This window comes from Gorilla gorilla, chromosome 7 (genome assembly GCF_029281585.2).
Source record: "Gorilla gorilla gorilla isolate KB3781 chromosome 7, NHGRI_mGorGor1-v2.1_pri, whole genome shotgun sequence".
Lineage (NCBI taxonomy): Eukaryota > Metazoa > Chordata > Mammalia > Primates > Hominidae > Gorilla > Gorilla gorilla.
In genome coordinates, this window is record NC_073231.2 from 118,476,023 (window position 1) to 118,500,113 (window position 24,091).

Below are 24,091 nucleotides of genomic sequence, written 5' to 3' on the forward strand. Positions count from 1 at the left end.
TAAGTTAATATTCTAGAAGCTTTTATATTGTTAAACCAAGAAATCAATGCATTCAGTCCTAATCATACAAGAAAGAAGTAAATATATATTTCTTTATATTACTCACTAGAGCACTTTTCTTTCATCTTAAAAAAAATTGGGTTAAATGGAACTCATACTGGCATCATCCTTTCCAGAAAAGAAAAATACAGAAAATTAAGGCATTTGCCTAAATTAACCAGCTAATTAATGGTAGAATCTATGATCAATCTAAGTTTCTTGATTTTTAATTTTCTTTCTACCAGGCCATATATCTGCAATGCTGACTAACTGGATAGATCAGTCATATTTGATATACATATGTGGGCATCTGATAGATATAATTTTAGTATAGAGAGCTTGGAGGTTAAGATAAAGTAAGTAGAATTTGTTTCAAGAGAAACTGCCTCTTCAAATGCACTTTATTCTTTCATATTTTGAATTTTTAATACATTTTCATTTTGCAATAGTTTTAGGTTCATAGAGAAGTTACAATGATAGTACAGACAGTTCGCATATATGCTGCACATTCAGTTTGCTCTCTTGTTAACATTCATTTTTAAACTAAGAAATAAATAACTATCATCATATATCATCTGAAAAGTCAGAAAAGTGAGAATAATATGTAGATGTGTAATATAGAGTTATCATTTTTATCATTTGACTCATGATTAAGGAAAGATGTTGTTACTTGTCCAAGGCCAAATAAAAAAATCAATGACACATGAAATGAGAAACAGAAGAAGATGTATTAAATGGGGGATTATGAGGATGAATGAATTAATGTCTTTGAAATCACTTCAAAATGTGTGGGCTTCTAAAAATATGTGGACTCCTGCCTAAAGACAAATCATTACTAATATTTAACTTGCTAATCTACTTTCCAAAACAACATGTTCTTTCATTAGCTCGTTGTTTATTTGCAACATGGCCTGGCTTGGTTGCTGGTATATTTGGATGCTGAGTGAAGACATGCAAGTTTTTCCTGATTTAAAAAGATAGCAACGTAAATTACAGTGTTTTTGTAATGTAAACTTTAGAAAAAGAAATCATGTACTTATATCTTAAATAAAAAAGGAAAGTGTTTCTTATTTTAATCAACTTATCAACTTACTGGTACTTTTTAATTTTTTTATTTATTTATATTTGTTTTATTTTACTTTATTTTTTTGCTGTTGGGTATTTGGTTGCCACTTAAAAAGGTGATCAGATATTCATTCCTGAAAAACATGGCTCTCCAGGAAAATCATTCAAATACAAAACATCCTAACTAAAATATCATTTTTCTGTTTTTAAAGTTTTTCCCAAAATGTGAAGTATAATTACAGATACATAAATATCTATTTCAGATAGTAAAACTTTCATCTTGATTACTAACTAGTAAATGAGATTTTGTGTATTGAGTGCTTAGCTACTAATAGTGTAATAAAACTTTTCCTGTTATACTCTTAATTTCTGTCAAGATTATTCTCCTGCTTCTACAAATTTCTCTGCATTTAAGCAACATCAGATAAATGGATTATGGTTGAAGAAGTTTTCCTCTAGTTAAATAGAGGACAAGCATACGAAGTTCTCTGAAGCCATGTATCAACTATAATGCAGGCCAGATTTCCTCCCAACTTTATCAAAGTCTCCAGTCAGAGACAATGGTGTGCTACTACTGTGGACCGTACACAGGACTTAGACTCGGAACATTGTGATAATCATAAATCTGCCCCTGGGTTTGTGTTCAACCTTGAGTATTTTTATAGACATCATATCTTTACTGATAAGATAGTTGTATTAAACTTACTTTCACAATATTTGGGAGTTTTTGGAATGAGATATTACACGACAGAATTTTTCATAGATGTAAGTGGCCATATTATGGTATTATTACATTTTAATATTTTGTTAAACTTTAAACTTAAATGCAGAGCTTGTGTAGGAAATTGTTTAAAGAAAAATTTTATTTATTCCTCATTCAACATCCAGAATAAGATAAATTTTGCCAAATTCTACCAAAAGAAATGAAGATACCAATCAACCTGTACACTAAATATTGAATCAAAATCTATATAAATAAAATGTAAAGTAAGTTTCCAAAACTAGCTTTATCAGTTCCCTTACTATCCAGAATCAGATGCCTTATATAACCTATATACACACAGATCACTTTAGTAAATGTTAATATTAGTTTCATACTTTATATGAAATTTAAAACCTCATCTGGGGCTTGTTCTGGGAGTGTATCCATCATTTGTACCCTTGTGCCAGGAAAAGAATGTTTAGATTCCAAATAACTGAAACAGCAGCAAACTTTTGAAATAACAACCTACTTAAAATTTGGCTATTGTTAACCTAGGCTTTCTATGCAGTTGGCAATGCTGAAGACTAAATAATGATTTTTTAAACAAGTATGAAATAGAGAATTGGTGTTAGGATATATGAAGTAAAAAGTACAAAGAGGTTAAGAAGAAATAAAATCTGTCCAAATAAACTAACATTCCTAAAAGTGGACATCTGCTCAGATGAATGGCTACAAATAACATGCATTTTATGTGAATAAAGACTAAAATATGGAAAAAAAACAAAATAAGAAATATACACATACGTGTGTTTAGAATCAGAAATTCAAGAAGGAACAAATTTGTTTTGAAGCATAAGCAAAGCAGTAAAGAAAAAAGTTCAAAAAAATTGGAGGAGTAACATTTTAAAAAACATTTCTTTTTAAAGGAATATTTCTCGCCATCCTGTAACTTAAATGTATGCCTACAGTGGAATTTATTAAGGTCAATTGAATTAATTGTAAATTTTAATAAGCTTAAAAGCAAGCACAGCTAATTTGAAAATGGGTGGGGGGGAATTCCCATGGCAATAACTTTGCTTTCTAAATTTGTCCACAGGGTAATTTTCTTTCATCCTTCCCATTAAAGATTTGGGTACGAATAAACCAGTCTCAAAGAAACACCTTAATAAAACAAAATTAACTCAATGTTAGATTTTTGCAATGTCAGGTTTTCATAGATCCATTTATTAAAATATATCATAAATATAAACTAAATTTTTTAAATGTACATGTAAACACTTTTTTTTTCAACCTATGTAACGGCCTGGCATGTATTCGGTTACTCTGAGATAAAATGTTAGTTCTCTATGATAGATTCCTTCTAGAATCACGTTTCCCTAGACACTAGTGAGGAAAAAATTGGGAAACAGATCACTACAAAAATCATAGTGCTACCTCTTTACAAACTTGATGATCTGGGGCAAGTTATTTAGCATCTCTAAGCCTCAGGCTTCTTCTAATGAAAAATGGAACAGATAATAATATCAGGATTTTAGTAAGGATTAAATGAGATGACTTTACATAAAAGAACCTAGCAGGTCCTTATAATGTTAGTGTTTTATAAAATGGAATTATTTCCCACTGTAATTGATTTTATAAACTAAGTTGACAGGCTGGAGAGACAGCAGATTATACTCAAAACAATTAGTTAAAATAAAATCTAAATTCGGAATGCTTCCTATATTCCAGGGATTGTGCCAGGTGTCTGATTTATATAACTAATTTCTTTTAATCCTCATAACTAACTCATAACAACGAGTTAGGTGCTACAGTTGCAAACATTTTGCTGATGAGAAAAATGAAGTTGAGAAAAGTGAATTGGCCAAATATCAAATGGTCAGGCACTCTGTAGCCCTCACTTGGACTATTCCAAAGGTTTCATTAATTACCTTTGAAAACAGTCACAAAAATGAAAATTGGCATAATGAAGTAAAGTACAGGAATTTCAAATGTGGCAGTAAGCAGTAGCAGTAGTAACAACAAAATGTCCTTAAAAAAAAAAAATGCACCCTGCATAGCTCCTGGAAAAGATACCCTGAGAGTATGCTTACTTATCACCTCCCAACTTCAAGCCTCTATGGTTGCTTGTGCCATTTCTATAAAAATCTGTGATTTTTAAAGAGAAATTTCATCTGCTATGTATCTTGAAAACAATCTCATTACAACAAAAGACTTCAGACCCACACTAACTTGGATGATCATATTTTTTGGCTTGATTTGTGGTTCCACAGGAATTCCCACATTCTATATATTGGACAATATACTGAATGAGGCAAAAAGGATATCACTTCTTCATTCTCATTTCAACCTGCAGGGCATTTTGTATCCATAGTAAAGAGCAGGGGCTTAAACCACATTTCAAATCTCTACCAATTTTCCTGATTTTGTAGCATATTATAAGTTACATAGATTTGTGACCCATAATTAGATTTATAATTAATCAAATTAAGTGCTTGTGATAATTTTCAATAGCTTTATAAAATAATTATAAAATGGCCATTTGAATCTTATTCTATCATAAGATGTACTGATAATCACTAAACAGCAAGAAGTTTTTGGCCTTAATATTTTTTAATTTAAAGAGGGAATGATTTAAGTCTTAATGAAAAGCCTTTTTTCTACCGAACATTTTTTTCCTTTTATCAGTCAAAATATTTACTTCCAAAGATTGAGATGGTGACTTCACGCTTCCAACACTTTATAGTTATTTTTTATTTCACAACATGAATGAATAGCTCTCTTAATTTATCTATCAAATATTGAGCCAATGAGTTCATTAAGAGCCCTTAAATTAGTTACCTATTCTTCATTTGGCACTTTCTCTTGTAATCATCTTTTATGCATGTTAATTTTAAGTTATAAAATATTGTCAAAACCTTAGTCAGAATATACTATCAATAGAATACAAGAATTCTATTTTCTATGAGCTCTCAAAATATGATTCTATTTCTATCTATCTATCTATCTATCTATCTATCTATCTATCTATCTATCTATCTATCTATCTATATCATCTATCTTCTCCATATATCTATGTGTCTATCATATTTCTATCTATCTATCTATCTATCTAATTTGTTTCTTATCCCTATCTGAAAACAAATTTATAAGCATGGTTTCTTGAATGGAGCAGTAGAGAAGTTAATTCAGTTACACCAGATTGCCAAATAGAAAAAAAGTTGAAATAACTAATGTGAAATAAATGCAGAAATTCAACAGATTATAAAGAACGAAGGGTGTAACCATGCAACTCCATGGACAGTGACTACACATACAAGCAAATGAAAGCAGCTGACCACGTACCCACACACCTTGGCAGAGGTGCACTCCACACTCGTCGGCCACCACCAAGACAGATGATCTCTGATGTTCCTTCCAGTCGATAACCCGATGAGCATGAGAAGGTCAGAGTGTCACCAATCCCAAAGTTGAACCCGATTCGACTACCATATTGAGGAATGCCAGGATCTTCACAAGGTTCAAGGTTATATTCTGTAAATTAGAGAGAAAAATTTCCCCGCGGGGGAGGAAAGGACAAAGAAAATGATAGTGGTTACTTTTAAGGATATATTCCTATTGTTTTTAGAACCCAGTCATATATTTAGAAGGGACTATATGAATAGCTATCAGAACATACAAATGGCACACATACGTTTCTTTTTCTGTGAAATAGCTAATAACTTGATAAATATTTGTATCTGTGGTATTCAATATAGATGAGAAAATATCACCTTCTGAGTAATAAATTAAAAAGTAGCTATTTATCTTATTGTTTTTTCTGCATTAGAAACATTTTTATTTCATATATTTTTGACTTACGGCATAAGAACTGCATATTTTCAAACACAAAATAACATTTGAAATGAAATCATTTGCACTTTTGAAATGCTTTTGCTTAATATTTTACATTTAAATGATAAAGGCCCTTCTGCTTCTTGTATACAAGTACAATTAATGCATATTCTGAAAAACACATGACTTGAGATGCAAGGGTTTATGTGAGACTGAAGTGACCACACATTGAAAACTATTATATTATGGATTTTTACAGGAAGTTTTCCCCAGGCAATAAATGAACATTATGAAAATGAACAAGTAAACAGTCTTCAGGGTATGAAACAGTAGAGTTGATTAAACATTATAATTTATATACAGTCCTAAGAAGAAGTAGCTTATCTAAAAATATTCCCAGAACAGTTACTGTGTAATTACAACAAAGAACAAGAGGCATTGCTTCATGTTGATTAGCTAATATTTTATGCTTTAAAAAAATTACTTGGACTTTTTTTAACATTCTAGGTTATGTTCATTTACTATTCATGATAAAATACTTTAATGATTTTAGCATCCAAACATTTCCACCCAAATACTAAAATAGTTGTTTAAGAACAAGGTTAGTGCGTGTATCATTTTAATGTTAGCAAGTTGGCATAAGATTTACTTATTAATTTGTGTCTGTATTAAGAAATAGCTAGTTGTGTTCATTCAAATGGAAAGTACAACTCTAAGTGGTGGGAATACATTTTATTTTCTTTGGTCTCATACAATTTTTTCCCCCTGTAATCTAAGTAATACTATTGTCTATAAGTGAGGTTACACTAGAAGAAAGGAGTAACTATGTTAATTTGATTATAGATTATAGATTATCTAATTCCAGAATAATAAATTACTATTTATTAATTATAATATAATTAAAATATATAATTTATTATTAATTAATTAAGATCATTAATTCTGGCCTGTTGACTATGCCTTCTATGTGTTTTCCTAGACACATAAAACAAGGAAATCACTGGATTAATTCTCATTTCATTTTTGAGTTTAACTGAAACTTTAAAATATATATTTTAATTTTTATTTTGTGTTTACTAGGCATTTTAGCTAGTTTTGACCTTTGTTAGAATTTTTCAGGATTGTAAATTAAAGAAATGTAATTATTGTATTTCCGGTAGATTTATAGCAAATTAATTTTTGCTTTTTCCCTTATTTATTACTAGAGATAATCTTCAGTGTATTCCAAGCTTTCCTTAAAACTTGACACATATTACTTTGCTTTCTTCTTTTTAAAATTTTTCTTCTCTCCAGCTATTTTTCACTGTTTTATCATCAGTTATGCTCATATCTTGAAAAATTGCTTTTTTAAAAGTTACTGAATGAGCCCTTTTGTTTTTTATTTTCTCACCAGAGAATGTTATGTTAAATCCTTCATATGATATTGAAAAATCTGAAATGAAACGCAATTGAGCCCTGAAATTTCCATAGAGACCAGCATTGATTGTTGGAGGAAGATCTGAACCAGTCAGGCGTGCCAGTGGTTGGGTAAAACTGCCATTCTCTGTGATCAGTAAGTAGTCATGATGGTCTTCCAAATGAAAAGTGTGGAAGTTGAACTGCACACCTATTAAGAAAAATAGAAACACTGAATTTACAGGTAGATCAGTAAAACACAGAGAGTTACTGTCAAACTAACTATTAGCCAGGACTTTACTTATAATTAAATTTTCTGAAAATGAGAGGCATTGCTATAAAATATTCCAAATATATGTTATATTATTCTTTTTGTGTGTGTTTTTCCTTCAGGTTCATTATAAGAGATATAATGAGTCATGTCTTGGAAACTGCTTGAAAATACAATTTAAAAATCAATGCCTGAAAAAAAATTACCTGGTTTTCTGAAAATTTCAAGAGAAATACATATCTTTTGTTTATAATAGAGGTGCAATTTCCTGGCAAATACTGCGCATGCCTCCATTTTCTTCTCCATTCCCTTCAACCAACATAAAAGCAATGCTTAATATTACAGCACTTAACTTCCAAATATGCTTGTTTATTTTAGAAGAGAAATATAAAACAGGCATAGGGAATGCTATCTGTTAGATGAATGTAATTATTCTCCATTTATTTATTTGTCACACATTTCAACCTGTGCACATAATATGCAAAAAACGTATATATAAGTGTTCAGGTCAATAGTTTTCACAAATCGGACACCTTTGTAAATAGTATCCAAATCAATAGCCACAATAATACCAACACCCAGAGCCTTCTTTATAAAACTTTTCTGTCATTTCAGTTTTCCAGAAGTAACCACTCACTTAACTTCTAATAGCACAAACTAATGTTGCTGCTTTGTATATATATTTTTTAGTTTATAGATTGGAATCATATATACTCTTTTGGATCTGACTTCTTTTACTCAGCATCAGGTATGTGAAATTTCTCAATATCATTGTGCATAGTTGGGGGTGGTTCATTTTTGGTAATGTATAGTATGGCATTCCACCTTGTGAATATACCACATCTATTTACCTGTTCAACTGTTGATGGTCACTTAAGTCGTTTGCGTTTTACCACAAATGTAGATGGTACAGCCATGAACATTTATCTTTTGTGAACGTATGTGCTTTTTTCTGTTGGGTATGTATCTAGGAATGGAATTACTGAATGATGGGAGTAATAATATGTGTTCTGCTTTAATAAATACTGTTTTACAAAGTGGCCATGCTGATTTACATCTCCATAGACAACATGGTTGCTCCGTATCTTCTCCAATACTTGAAAATCTGGGGCTTTTTAATTTGTTCCATTCTAGTGAGTATATAGTGGACTCCTTGTGGTATCACGTTAGTATTTAATTACACTGTCAAGAACACATGTAAAAGACTAATGACTTCACACAAACACACACACTCAAATACACACAACACACTGTGTGTAAGGAGCCATCTGAAATAAAAAATGGCTACCACAGGGATCCTTCCCTTGAGGTGCTTTATTTTCTTGTACCTCACCTAAAAAATTACCAAAGTATTTGCTAAGAAAATTCCAAAATATCAGAGTATGACAAGTAACATTTTTTATTCATTTACATTTTAGTTCCAAATGTTGGAAATTCTTAAGAGTCTCCATTGTTTTAAAAAAAAGGGGACAGAAAATGAGACCAAAACAAATGATTGAAAACACAAACATTAACACAACAAGGTTATCACTGCATAATGAATCAGAGATTTCATATTTGAGAAATATTTGAAATATATAAGGTACTATTTTCAAATTATTTTTCAAAATGCAAGTTTTGGGTTTTTTTTTCTCCTCTCTATAATTGGCAGGAATACAAGAGCCCTTTTAGAGGGGGTCTAAAAATTAAGTCAGTTTTTCAAATCTTCTATAGTATAAAATCAGTATTGATACTAGACAGAAGAAAGGAAAATGGGATTTTGACATAGTAAAGAGAAGATGCTTTGCTCTCCAGATTAGCTCCTGCAAAATAATGTAAGGGTAGAAAGTTCAGATAAGTCAGTCTTATTTCTGCTATAAAGCTAAGAAAAAAATAGTTAGACAATAGGAGAGTAGACTGAAAAAAAGAGAAATAAATCATCATGTATACTATATTATTTATATTTTTTAAGAAAAATGTGCTTGTTCTGAAATACATAGAATGAATTATTTTAGAATTTCATTAATTAATTATTGGTGCCAACAAAGCCACTGTTAAGTATTATTTACCTTTCTGAGCCCTACTTTCTCCATCTTTAAAATGGGGTTCTAATAGAGTTGTTTTGCAATTTAAATAAGGTAACAGGTAAATGACTTCGCACAGTGACTGGCACAGAAAGTGTTATTGCTATTGATCAATTTCCCAAAATGAGAGCTAATGTTTTTCCTGTTATTTAGCCCTGGCCAGCCGCTTTATAAAAAGAAGCTGCTGTTCATCAAGTCATGGATTAAATGGTAATATTTGCTTTCTTTCACTACCGCAAAACAACTTAAGACCTTCAAAGTTGTGCGAAAGGTCAATTAATCCAAATAAGAAAATGATCCTGAGAAACTACTATATTCTAGTCATTATAGAATATAAATATTTAGAAGACTGTAAGTAACTCATGGCCTATTTGAGGAAAAAGGTACATGAACCAAAATTTTAATCATTCTGCCAAACTGGTTAATACAAGTCAATATAGGAGCATAGAAATAGAGGTAACTAATTTGTCAAACGGGTCCGTAGAGGGGTATAAAAATGACCTTCAAATGTAATGACAATTCAGGTCTGGTGGCTCACACCTGTAATCCCAGCACTTTGGGAGGCCTAGACGGGTGGATTGCTTGAATCCAGAAGTTTGAGATCAGCTTGGGAAACATGGTGGAATCCCAACTCTACGAAAAAATACAAAACTTAGCTGAGTGTGGTGGCATGCAACTGTAGCCCAGGAAGACTGAGGATGCAGTGAGCCAGGATCAGCCTGGGTGACAGGGTGAGAACCCATCTCAGGAAAAACATAAAAATAAAAACAAACAAACAAAAAACCCCAAAGCAATCACCTCCTAAATCAAAAAGGCAATGACTTTCAAAAGTGAGAAGTTTGTGATGGTGAGAACCTAGGATAGACATTTTGGAAAGAAGGGGATTAGACAGGAAAAGACACCAATTCTAATAAGGCAGGGAGAAAAAGTCAGTGGTTTCAATATCGTAATACTTCTAGTAAGAATGCTAATTCAAGATGCCCAATAAAGGTAATTTATGTTATATATATATATATATATCTGTATGACTTGTACTTAAAGTCAAAATAGCGTTAATATCTAGGTTTTAGTTATAGTCATGCCACCAGCTATTACCTAAAGGGTGCCATTTGACTTTTTTTTCTAATATGTAAAGTAATAGGTGTGGACTATGCTTTATTTAAGGACAGTCCAACTTCTAAGAGTCTAAGGGTTTTTTTCTGATGTACATTTTTTTCTCTAGGTTTCCCATAACTATTTATAATTAGCATCCTGACTTCTACAACGTGTTTAAGGAAAATCTCTCATGGTGTCCTTGTAAATAAGGAGCAATGTAGGCTGAATGATACTGTCATTAACTGAGTTTGAAACTACTGAACAATTGTATGTGTTCAAACACCTTGACTTAATGTTTAATGGTGAAGAGATTACAGATGGTACATATACATTTTATTATTTCTTAAATATTTAGATATTTAGATTTATCCTTGTTAAGATTCTTATAAACCCTTAAAATACTAATGATCATAGTTATATAAGAACATCTGACTACATAATGTAAATGTAAATGAAATGTAAATCACTTCAAAATGATCTCATAGGAACTCTGAATCAAAATCAATATGATAAAGCATAACAGGGATACATATAAAAGCTTGCACTGAAGATAGAAAAAAAGCAATTGCATAATTATAGAATTTTAAGAATTGAATTTATCTGTATTTTAAGTCCCAGTAATCTAAAAAGATGATTTAGATTACTACAAACTTCTTATCAATTAGTATTATAACATGGCAGCAAAAAAGTTAATTAACACAAATACTGTCTTCTTCAATGAAAATAATTTTAGTGTTACACTGTGCCATGATGTGTTCAGTTTTAGAAAACCACATTTTAAAGAGATAAGTTGGAATGCATCCAGAGGAAGTTGATTAGAGTGGTGATGAACATGAAAATATTATCTTATGATGAATTAAAGAAACTAGGAGTGTTTAGTCTGGGAAGAAAAGACTTGGATTCATGATCTAGGGATAGAGGACATGAAAAACATGGTAGTCTCAGAATGGTGAGTTGATGTGTTTGAGGAGCTTTTGGTTGGAGCAAGGATTAGGCTGCCTTTTTTGGTATAGCTCCAGAGAGCAGAACAGGAATAACGGCTGCAGAATAATTTTTAAACAATCAAATATGGAAAAAATGAGGAAGTTGTCCCAAGGAGTACAGTCGTTATCAACAGAAATACCCATAACAGGCCAGTTCATCATGTTTCTGAAACACCATATGGAGAAGCTAGTTTTCTGAATAAGAGGTTAGACTATATTACCTTGAATATTTCTCCCAACTTTGAAATTTTCCTTCATGTAACTTTTGCTACACTTTGGAAGAGCTGTACTTCAGACAAACTTAGTTGGCTCTTAAAAGAAAGGCATCTACGTCCGCATCTCTTGCCATGTAAATACAGATTTAATTAACACTTGCAACCTGTGAAGATGCAAAACTTTAAGTGTTAACTAAACCTCTATTTACATAGCAAGCAGTATGTAGCCCTCCACTCCCTTCTATAATATCAGGGAGCTTATTTTAAACTCTATTAATCTATTGCACACTGGGATAATGGGACACTTTGGTTAACTTCCAGCAAAGAGTCTTCTATTAATAAAGATTGACAAAAATCACAGTTTACAAAGTCTTCTACCTCATTCCTGCTATTTAGTACCAGAATACTCATTTTAACAACCCTTTTTTTCTCAGTAATATTTAATTCATTGTAGAAATTTAACCAACCTAGTCCTGACATAATTCTCACTTCCTGATAAAATATATATGTAATTTAATCAAAGGCAAACTTTATTTCTGAAAACACAAATTTAAATGTATTAAACACAAGCTTTTAGTTTTAATGGTAACAACATCTTCTCATTGCTAAAAGTATTTTGTTTTGATTTTTTCTTTTTTTAGATTTTCTATATTAAAATCAATAAATATATTTTAATAGTAAAATTCAATAATATAATACATCAACAGAGCTAAAAAAAAGTACTTTTCAAAATCAGATTTTAAAATGAATAAACTAGCTCTTTTAGAAGATCAGCCCATGGAGATTTTCAAGTAAATAACTTTAATATATTTTTCGTTTTCATATATTAGAATGGTCATTTTACCATTCATAAGTTGTTACCTTGATAAATCACACTGTATCTTGATAAATTTGAAATACATACTTATACACTTCTAATTATAAGCAATATTTGCAAAAATGGATGGTAAATTAAACATGAGTAATTGTTTAGCAGTCCCTCTTATTAAGCAGTAAGAAAATGAATTATTAATCATGCAAAATTGTTTGTTATAGATTCCTATAGGGATACATGTCATTCTTTACAGATTCCTTTCAAAACAGTGAAGTAGGTTGTAAAAGTTTTATGAGTGGTTGAATCTCATGAATGAACCATGTTTAATACTACAGAGCCTTTTACTTATTTGTTTATTTGTAAAAGGACATTTATTAACATCCACCTTATGCAGAGTGCAATTTTACACTATATGTGAGACATATCTATAGCTCTGTACTAAAGAATCTGAGACACAGATATTTATAGAATGGCTATAAATTTATATAGAGAATATAATTGTTACAAACAAAAACAGAAACATTTATAAACAAGTATATATAAACACATACTAGTTGCTTTAAAAATTGGCTTAGCATATCAGAGCATCTCATATTCCCCTTTGAACTCCTGAAATCAATTTCTTAACACTATGCCAGAAACTAAAGCCCTCTTGTTTGAGGTTTTCCTGTTACAAAAATTTCAAATGACATTAGTTTATTATATCAAAAGTAAACAAATCTCTCATAGCACCAGCCTGGTAAAAACATGAGCACAATACAATACTATAGAAGAGTAAATATAATTTTTGTGGCAATTATTTAAATTGAAATGTGTTTTAGCATATTGTAGTACTGATCTGTTTTTGCTCATGCAAAATAACATGTAAAGGAAAGTGAAATAAGAATAGACTCAATGAAAATTCAGAAGATAGTCCAATTATTATTTCATGAGGCAAATTACCTTTTCCATGGGTTACATCAACAGTCCATGTACAATTCAGAGAATTTGGATAAAATTCCGGGTAACCAGGTGATAAGATTGTTCCACTAGGCCCTCTAACATCTCCTCCACATAATGCTGAAATACAAAGAAATAGATCCATGTGATCAGCAGTGAGAGAGACAGAGGGTGAACAAATCTCTTATCTCCTCTCTTGAATTGAGCAGTCGCATTATCTTTGCTTATGCTACCTCCTAGTAATAACAGGTGTGCATGCAGCACTAGAGAAGAAAAGGGTACTCAGTAGCATCTGAGAATTAGTGCAGTCCCCAAGAGAACATGGCTCAACTTTCCAAGTTTGAATTTGAAGTATGTGCTAATACATTTCTAATTATAAGCAGTATTTGCATAAATTGGTGGTAAATTAAACATGAGTAATTAATTGTTTAACAGTTGCTCTTATTAAGCACTAAGAAAATGAATTGTTAACTGTATAAAACTGTTTGATATAGATTCCTAAAGGGATATGTGTCATTCTTTATAGGATTCCTTTCAAAACTATGAAGTGAGTTGTAAAAGTTTTTAAGGCTGCTTCTGGGTTTCTTTATTTTTCTAGGAAATATTATGAACAAAAACGAGTTTTGTAAGTAATTATTCTAAGATAATAAAAATAAGCTATCTATCTGAGGTCAAAAAATTAATATTTGATTTGATATTCATTTCTTTGAGAACAAATCATAGTTTACAAGGTCTTCTACTATATTCAACAGCCATCAGTGCTTATGGTATGCCAGGCAATTCTATCAAAATTGAAAGCTGGAGGAAGCAAAAAAATATTGCTTAGTAAGCATTTTTATTCTAGTGTGAGCAGAGAATTTGTTGACTCCTTATTCACTTTCACTTGGAAAGGCCAACTCTTAGACACAGCCAAGGGCAGTAAGAATCATGAATGCTACATGTACCCTTGTCTAATTTGATCCTTGCCCACTTTCTTAGCACACTAGAAAAGTGAGTTTTGGTTTTGTCTCTTCCAAAAACACCCAACACTATAACATGACATGAATTTGTATGATGAATGAAATGTCTACTGAATTAAAACCTACAGTCTCTATTTCAAAGGACTATATGTCATGCAGCTAGAATAAAATTTCTCAGTGAACACAAGCATGAAAATTAAGGGAGTTAAATTAATTTAAAATACACAAAAAGGTAACAAAAAAGAGATATGCAAACTTTCAGAAAGGACACCAGACATGTGCTCCTGAGCATGCACATTTATGTGTGTTTGTATATCTGTGTGTTTGTGTGTGTGTATATCTGTGTGTTTGTGTGTGTGTATTTACAAGAAGTTGAGAGAAAGTTTTTCTGTATATCAGTATTCTTTCAAATAAAGACACTTTGTCAAGTATCCTACTTCTTGAGAAGTTTCTTGGGAATTTTTTTGTCTGTAAGCTGTACCTATATACATATGTAGAAGGGGAAACTTAAAGGGACATTCTGCAGGTAAATGCATAAATCTATGTAACACATAAACACATTTAAAAATTTAGGAGGAATGGTCAACAACTAATATAACAAACAATCATACTATTACTTTGACTAGAATCAGATGGGAAAATATAGAATATATTTTTATAACAAAGTGAAGATTTCTGTTATTTGAAAATAATTATCATTGGATGAAGACACTGAAGTGAATGGACTTAAAGATGGAATTTCATAGTAAATAGCGAAGAAAGAATGTAATTTAAGCTTTTTTTGTAAGATGAAACTAAAAACATGAAGACATAATTTTTTTATATCTACTAAAACAGGATAAAATTACGATGATTTACTAATTCTTATCAGAAACAAGAGCAAACTGTTTTGAACTTAAAACGTAGCTGGCACTATTCTGCAGATTTTATTTATGTTAACTCAGCCCCCACAACAACCTTTTGAGAAAAATGCTGTAATTATTCGGTTTACAGATGAGAAAGCAAGCAAGTATAGAAAGAACTCAAACAGTCTAGTTCCAGGGTCTATGATCTCAGGCAGATTCTTGAATTGTGTGGATGTTTTTTCCACATTAAGAGTACTATTTTAGCAAGCTATGATGTTCTTTACTCATGTTTGATTTTGTAGCACTTCCCTCACAAATGATGAATATATAAAAAAAATTCAAGGGCATCCTTTAATTTCTCAGAGATTCATTTAATCCTCTCATTTTCAAATCACTTTTTTTTTTTTTTTTTTTTTTTGAGATGGAATCTCGCCTTGTCCCCCAGGGCTGGAGTGCAGTGGCGCTATCTCGGCTCCCTGCAAGCTCCGCCTCCCGGTTTCACGCCATTCTCCTGCCTCAGCCCCTCCACAGCAGTAGCTGGGACTATTGGCGCTCGCCACCACGCCCGGCTAATTTTTTTGTATTTTTGGTAGAGACTGTGTTAGCCAGGATGGTCTCGATCTCCTGATCTCCTGATCATGATCTCCTGATCTCATGATCCGCCCGCCTCTGCCTCCCAAAGTGCTGGGATTACAGGCGTAAGCCACCGCACCAGGCCTTCAAATCACTTTTTTAATGACCTAACACCTATTGTGTCAGTATCCTTGTCTATGTTCTTTAATTGATCTATCTCTTCCAAATTCTCATTTGCCAGTGGCTTTGTATGTGACTGAAATAATTCTCCATCATCATCATCAGCCTCATCATTTTCATCAACCTAATGACATTTTCCATTTTTCTAAATGAGATTATTTTACATTGCCAATGTTTTAAGTTGCATTTGTTTTATATTGTCAGTTGCAAGTGGTGATCATAATAGCACTTATCTATAGAGTTACTTGGAAGAGAAAATGACTTAAAATACATAAAGCACCTGTAGCAGTATCAGCATATGGTAAAAACTCAATAAATATTAGTCATCACTATTATTACCACCATACTACATTGTCTGGTTTGCTTTGTAAATCAGCTAATCATGGGATATAAAGACATCACAAAAGCTGATGTATGTTAGAGTGAAGCACACTGTACACAAGCATTAGGCAACCTAGGCCAATCAAGTTTACATTCTTGGAGCAGGGCAAGAAATTCTGTTTGTCTGTTTCTCCCTTGTTACCTCAGGAGATCTGGACTAGTTACCGCTGGGGCAAAAGTTTCTATTAAATGAAAGGTCTGATCAAATCTGTTCACTAGGTGATACAATAGTTGAGTTCAGTTCGAGTCAACAGAAAAAAATAATTATTAAGTAGCTGCTTTATACACAGCTTAGACATTTTTTAAATAAACATAATTCAGTCATTGTCCAGTTGCACTCAACATGAAATAGAAATACAAAAGAGGAGGCCAGGTTATAATAGAGGTTAAAAGTAGCGTGATTTGATCTTTTAAAATAAAGATGCATTGTAAGAATGCAGGACAGAAACATCACTGAAAAGGATGGATTTCTCAAGGTTAAGGACATTGAATTCCATGATTAGTCATTTGAGCTTTCATTTCTAAGCAATAAAAAGCCATTAAGAATTTTGGATATGGAATATAACGTGAAATAACCTTAGTGAGAAACATGGGGTTGGATGGAAAAATGATGATGGCCTGTGCCGCTCCTGGGAAAACTGGATATATTTGCTTTTATTATTAATAAAAGTTAAGCGTGTTGATGCGCTTGCCATTACTTTTTATCTTCCTGGTTCTTATAATATTGCCTCCATACCTTTCTTTCATGGTGAGTGATCCTCATTCAGGCCAACCTTGTAGCTTTATTAGGGTCTGGCAAACATAGGACTTTTAAACCACCATGGTCTGTCTCAACCACAGGGATAGATGAGCACATGACCAAGACAAAGTCAATCATAATGGGCCCTTCTCCTTCACTAGAGTTACTAGTTTAGATATGGATGAATTGAATACCTTCCCTGGGATTTTTCTAATTAGAGTGACAGGGAAGAGCTCTCCTTCCTCTCTGAAACTGAAGATACAGGGCTATCAACTTCCATCTGCCTGAGAGTGTATACACTACTGTCAATTCCTCATACGGAAAAAGCCTGTCTGCAGCGTAAGAGAATTATGTGAATACACAAAGAAAAGTCTAAGTGTAAGATGGAGAAATTCTTAAAAAGTTTTGAATTTATGCTTCTTATTAGCAATGAGAGTTATCCCACCTTGCCTTTTCTACGAGTTGAACAGTTGAACAACAGCTTCTGCTTTTATTTTTAAATACCAGTTAGAGTTGGGTTTCTGTCACTTACAATCACAAATTAAAGGAAGACGTTTTGATGAGTTGTTTAAATCTTCATATAAAAACAAATTAGCTTAAAACTGTTTAAAAAATGATGGCACTGACAGTACTTGAAAATTTAATCATAAAATGACAAATGGTATCTTCCACTTCAAGAAATAGTAAGTGTAGAATTTGAAAATAGTACTGTAAATAGAAATTAAAACCCATAGTTAAATAATATATGGATTTACATTGAGTGTGCTTTTTGACAAGCAAGCATGCAAGCACTTCCCAATCTTAGGAGAAGCAGTTTCCTCCACTGGATTTCATATGCGTTTCCTGAAAAATGAAGCACTTCTGACTTATTCTCATAGAAACAAAGAAGCAGTAAGGAACACTGGTATGCTATTTATTATAACTAGGAACTTGACACAACAGGGTAGTCTGAGTAAACTACCATAGTGCTGTGTAGCTGGTTAGAATTTTTGCAGACAGGCTGGCCTTCTATTTGAACTGGGACATGTTGCCATTCAAGGCAGGAAACAAATGCTGCATTTTTTTCAGGACTTTCTTCTCATACAAATTTGGCATTTTCAAGGCTGTTTTGAAAAGGTCCACAGCATGTTCTTAAAATAGTTACACAGGTGAGTTTTAAATATATATACATATATAAACAGGGTAGATACACAGATAGTATCTTTAGGCATGGAGTAAGTTTGGCTGATTAGCAATAGTCTTTATTTCATGAATGGTTTGATAACATAAATTTGCCAGAAATCAAAAGAACTTTTAAAAAACCTAAAAGATTTATAATTATGTTAAACCCCATATAAAAAAACTACATTGATTTTTCTGTTTATAAATCAGCATATTTTGCATGTCAAATGAGTTATTACCATCACAGGTTGGAAGTGGATGACTCCACCAGTGGTTTTTTTCACATAGAAGGGGCTCTTCATGACTCAACCTGTATCCTGAATCACAACTAAATGAAACAGTAGAGCCAATGGAGAAATCATGACCATAGCGACGGCCATGTACAGGTATGCCAGGGTCCAAACAAGAATACGTGTTCACTGTAACACCTGGAAAACAAAGGGAAGAAAATAAAGAGTAAGCTTGGTGGGATTTGGATTTGCTGAAAATAATTCCTAGTTCTTCAAACAATTACAAACAAAGATTTTTACAAATAAAGGTACTCGTACTTCATTTTTAAAATCAGCAATTTATTTAATAAATTTGTTTTCTCATTTCCTACCAGTAAGGATCAAATTCAGGTCACTTAATTACATAAGAACTTGATGAAAATGTATAACTATCTGTAAAACTTTGTATTGTTATAAATTTTGTGTATATATACACATATATCACAATAATCATAGCAATAGTCAACATTTCTTGAACTTATTATATTCCAAGCACCATTCTAAATATTATACAAAATTTTCTCATTTAATTACTAAAGGAAAAAGAAGAAGAGTAGAGGCATTTTGCAAGGTATGAAAGTATGAACACCCGAACCGTTCTAAGTATAACCAATTAGCACATTTCTTCTGGTGGTTAACTGTTGTTGTTATCAATAGTTTCTAGTACACTTCAGTGTCTCCTGATATCTTCCTTGCAATTTACAATCCCTAGCTGAGATCATACCATGACAATGTTTTTCCTTTAATAAGATATGGCTTCTCAACCTCGGCACTGTTGACATTTTGGACTGGATACTTCTGTGTTGTGGGTGTCCTGTGCATTGGAGTACTTTTAGAAACATTCCTGGCCCCCACCTGTTCGATGCCAGTAGCACTTCTCCAATCATGACAATAACAAATATCTCCAGATACTGCTACACATTTCTTGGGGTGCAACAATGCCCTCAGTTGAGAACCACTGGTATAAACTATAACAAGTAATTATTTTTTTCTTCCTATACAGGATATTTAAACAATGAATAACTACTATTTCTATATTCCAAAATTAGTCGTTAACATTTTTAAGACTGTATAATTATATTAAATCATATTTATATGAGAAAATATTTATTTGTATTAGCTACCCAATTCAAAAATGAAGGTAAACAAAATGGTACAAAATAGAAGTTTAATTTTAAAGACGGAAATTGTACATTTTAAGTGTATTTATCAAGCATATTCGTTTCATCTAAATGGTGTTATTTTAATGAGAAACTAAAATACCACAGAGACAATTTTATCTTCAACACATCTACTTTTATCTGCTAAGTTCCTCTTCTAAGTGTGACCATTATTTTTCTAAGCACCCAGTGCATTTTTTTTTTTTTTTGACGGAGTCTCGCTTTGTCGCCCAGGCTGGAGTACAATGGCGTGATCTCGGCTCACTGTGACCTTCACCTGATGGGTTCAAGCAATTCTCCTGCCTCAGCCTCCAGAGTAGCTGGGACTACAGGCACATGCCACCATGCCCGGCTAATTTTTTGTATTGTTAGTAGAGACGGGGTTTTACCATGCTGGCCAGGCTGGTCTTGAACTCCTGACCTTGTGATCTTCCTGCATCAGTCTCCCAAAGTGCTGGGATTACAGGCATGAGTCACTGCACCTGGCCAGCACCCAGTGCTTTTAAACTCTCATTCATCTTTGATTCCTCACTCTTTTCCTCCACAAAATATGTCTGAAATCCATTCTCATTGAAAAGCATCATGTCATGTATTATTTCTCTTACCCTATCCAAGGCCCTCATCACCTCAAGTTTATGAAACAAACAATAACATTTAGCATGTTTTTCAGTATCTTTCATCTCCAATTTATTCTATATAAAATGTTGGACATACGTATAGCCAAAACATGTTTTTTCATTGCTTTAATACCCTATGGCTAATGGCACCATGTTCAAAGTCGTCACCCTGAAAATTAAGATTCCCAAATTAGACTTTACTATTCCAAATTGTCATTGTCTCCCAATGGTCATTTTTTATATCAATCAGATAAGTCTCCTCATTAGTTTTAGGCTTTGTCTCATAGGAATACCTTCAGTTGTCCTCTTAATGTACACAATCTTCTCAATCTTTAACAAAAAAGTTTAGACCCCCTTCCTTCAGGTTTCAATTTCCCCCAATGTTCCAGGTGATATATAACTTTCCTTTACATGAAACTCTAACATTGTAGTAAAATCGTCTAAAATCAGAGAAATGGGGGTTGCAGTGGTCATATACAATGTAAATTACAGTAAAATTTAATTATTCAAAAGTGATTGTAATGCTTTTGTTCATTGACCTATAGTAAAGGTCAATGAATATATGGGGTTAATAATTCATTTGCCTTTCTTGGCTTTTCAACTGATAAAGTAAGATGATGTATTTCTTTTATGTCTTCCACTGTGGTGCATTGATCTAGGAGTCACAAAATAAGTCTAAAGAAATAGTTCATAACTGATTGACAAGCAAATAACTCAAGGCATAATGCAAGGCAATGGAAATGTTGCAAAATTGAGAAAATGAGAAACATCATGAGGAACTGATATCAGTATTATTTATTAACTAATAGTCATTACTGAATACTAAAACATAATTGGTAAGTAGCTTTAGAAGATTTTTTTTTTTAGACAGAGTCTCACCCATCCTACAGGCTGGAATGCAGTGGCTAATCTTGGCTCACTGCAGCCTCCACTTCGCTTCCTGGGTTCAAGCAATCAATTCTCCTGCCTCAGCCTCCCAAGTAGTGGGAATTATAGGCATGCACCACCACTCCTGGCTAAATTTTGTATTTTTAGTAGAGACGTGGTTTCACGATGTTGGCCAGGCTGGTCTCAAACTAATGACCTCAAGTGATACTCCCGCCTCAGCCTCCAAAGTGCTGGGATTACAGGCTTTAGTCATCGTGCCCAGCTAGTTTTAGAAAATTCTTAAATGTTGGCAATGTACATAATTTTCAGAAGTTCATGTCTCCATTATATTAAGTGACATTAACATTTTATCTTTTTCCTTATTGCTTTATAGAGCTTTTTTTAAAAAAAGTAGAATCTCAAAATAGACATTTTTCTTATTTATGTAATACAACGTTTGAACATTTTATGTTTCTGTTTCTACTACTCCTCCCCTCAAATATCTATTGATCATAAATTGTGCATTCTTTTAGATGTCTAACATTTTCCTTAATTGGAAAATACATCTATACGTTCATATGAAAAATATATATTTGGAGATGAATATATGTCTATAGGTTTGTTCTGTATCCATTTTCAATTTTAAAATTTGTATAATATTTAGATAGCCAAGACTTAATTATAGTCATATTTCAAGCAATACAGCATAATAAACAGACGTGATTTTTCCTGGGGAAAAACTATAGAAATAAAAATAAATTATATTCCTAAAGTCTACTCTATGTTGTTATAATTTTAATGTGTTTTGAAACCTATAAATAATCTTATCTTTTTTTTTTTTTTTTTGAGATGGAGTCTCACTCTGTCACCCAGGCTGAAGTACAATGGTGTGATCTCGGCTCACTGCAACCTCCACCTCCCAGGTTCAAGTGATTCTCCTGCCTCAGCCTCCTGAGTAGCTTGGATTACAAGCACGCACCACCATGTCTGGCTAATTTTTGTACTTTTAGTAGAGATGGGGTTTCACCATGTTGGTCAGGTTGGTCTTGAACTCCTGACCTCGTGATCTGCCTGCCTTGGCCTCCCAAAGTGTTGGGATTACAGGCGTGAGCCACCGCACCCAGCCAACCTTATCTTATTGATAGTTTTTGTAATCCCCATGTTTTGGGGGGGAAGATAGAATGCGGTAAAAAAAAAGAATGGGGTAAAAAATATAACAGAAACCTGGAGTACAAACAATGGTGGCATTGCAAGCATTCCTTCCTATAGGATTTTGGTTGCCTGGGGAAGACAAATTACTTTCACTTTCAATGAATTTGATTAAAAAAATAGAAATACACCAAATGCCAAATATATTGTTAATGTTCTCATTAGCAATCTACTGATTTTGAGGTTTGTGAATGGTTCATTTGAAAAAGATAGTTTAGTTACCTTCAGCTTGGGAAACAGTAAGAAAGAGATGAATGAAAAGGCTTTTGTTGGTTTCCTGATAAGAAAGGATTTATGATGTTGGAGATTATTTCACAGGAGTAAATATACCACAAGACTAATAGAATAAAATGAGAGAAGGTGATTTCTTAAAGACAAATTTAAATACAAAGTTATTGCATCTTGTTAGATTTGACCAAATTAATAACAAGTGTGTCTCTAATCAACCTCAATGTTTCTCAGCTCTCAGCTTCCACTTTGCCTTTTAAGGCACTAGCCCTCGAAAATAACTTGGACTATGCTACTAAGGACCTGTAAGTGACAAACTTGCTGACTGAAGGTATGCATTTGAGCAGGACTTCTTATTTTTATTCCTTATCTGACTAGTTTTTGTAGGAGAAATGTAAAGGCTATCATTTATTGAGAACATACTGCATGTTACCAGTTATGCTGACACATTTTGCATGTTTTGTTTCATTTAATCTTTAAAATAGTCTTGTTTTTGATAAAGACCACATACCTTGGGTGGAATGGGATTGAATACGATTTACTGGGTAAAGGATACAGCAATGGACTAAAAGGAAAGCTGCCTGCATATTGATATCAATTAATTACTAGTGAGAATTAGTTTTGAAGTAGATTTTTCTAAATGACTAATTTGACTCAGGTTTAGTAAATACATGTTAGACTCAAAATATCAGTTAAGGCACTTTAGTTCATTTGAACCCCCAAGTATGTGTGCATTCTCTTATTGCATTTTACCATGATTTTTACAAAATATGCTTTCATGCCACAAAGCTCAAAATAATGGGAAGTTAATATAGTCAAACAATACTGTAGATAAGATGATTTAAAAAAACTAATGGATCTATATTGACAATTATTTTAAAAACCCATGAGTCCATTGACTATATCTATTGAAGATAGATGCCCAACAGCAAATATAAAACTATATATTTCAAATGCAGAAATTTCTTCTTGAGGGGGAAAGGGTCATAATTAACTTGAATATTAAAATAAATAATATAATATCTGCATTTGAAATAAAGACATATTTTAATAACCCTCTTAAGTGTGTTGTTAGATTAATTTATCAAAAGTGCATTTCATGTAAAAGTATATGGCTATGCATTCATGATGAAAATGTATGCACATGTAAATTTATATGTTTGCACACACATAAATCTTATGCAATATAGCCACACATGTGCAAGATGTTTATAAAGGGAAAAAAAAGCCCATTTCTGTGTTCATATCAGCATCAAAATGTTTCAAAAATCAAAATATTTTAGACTTTTTAAACAAAACCATGAGATTTAATAGGGGTTATAATGATTCCAACACTCCGAATTATAGCTTGTATTAATATAGTTTTCTCGACTTATATTAATCATATTTGAATATATGTGTATACAGTTTGCTTTTTAATTTTAATATTATTTTCAACATTTTATGCAAAATAATAAAATTAAATATTTTAAATGGAAAATATGTGCAAT

General features: G+C 32.4%; 1 protein-coding gene across 3 annotated transcripts in view; it reads right to left on the reverse strand.

Annotated features, from left to right (window-relative positions):
- The window catches only part of CSMD3 (CUB and Sushi multiple domains 3), a 1,204,746-nt gene that overhangs the window by 402,754 nt on the left and 777,901 nt on the right, over positions 1–24,091 (reverse strand). For all 3 annotated transcript variants that reach the window (XM_019032923.3, XM_031014090.3, XM_019032924.3), the window contains 4 exons: positions 18,491–18,679; positions 13,417–13,533; positions 7,029–7,244; positions 5,150–5,338 (listed from right to left, as the gene is read on the reverse strand). In XM_019032923.3, the coding sequence (XP_018888468.2) occupies positions 5,150–5,338; positions 7,029–7,244; positions 13,417–13,533; positions 18,491–18,679 (711 nt within the window). The remainder of the gene's footprint in view (positions 1–5,149; positions 5,339–7,028; positions 7,245–13,416; positions 13,534–18,490; positions 18,680–24,091) is intronic.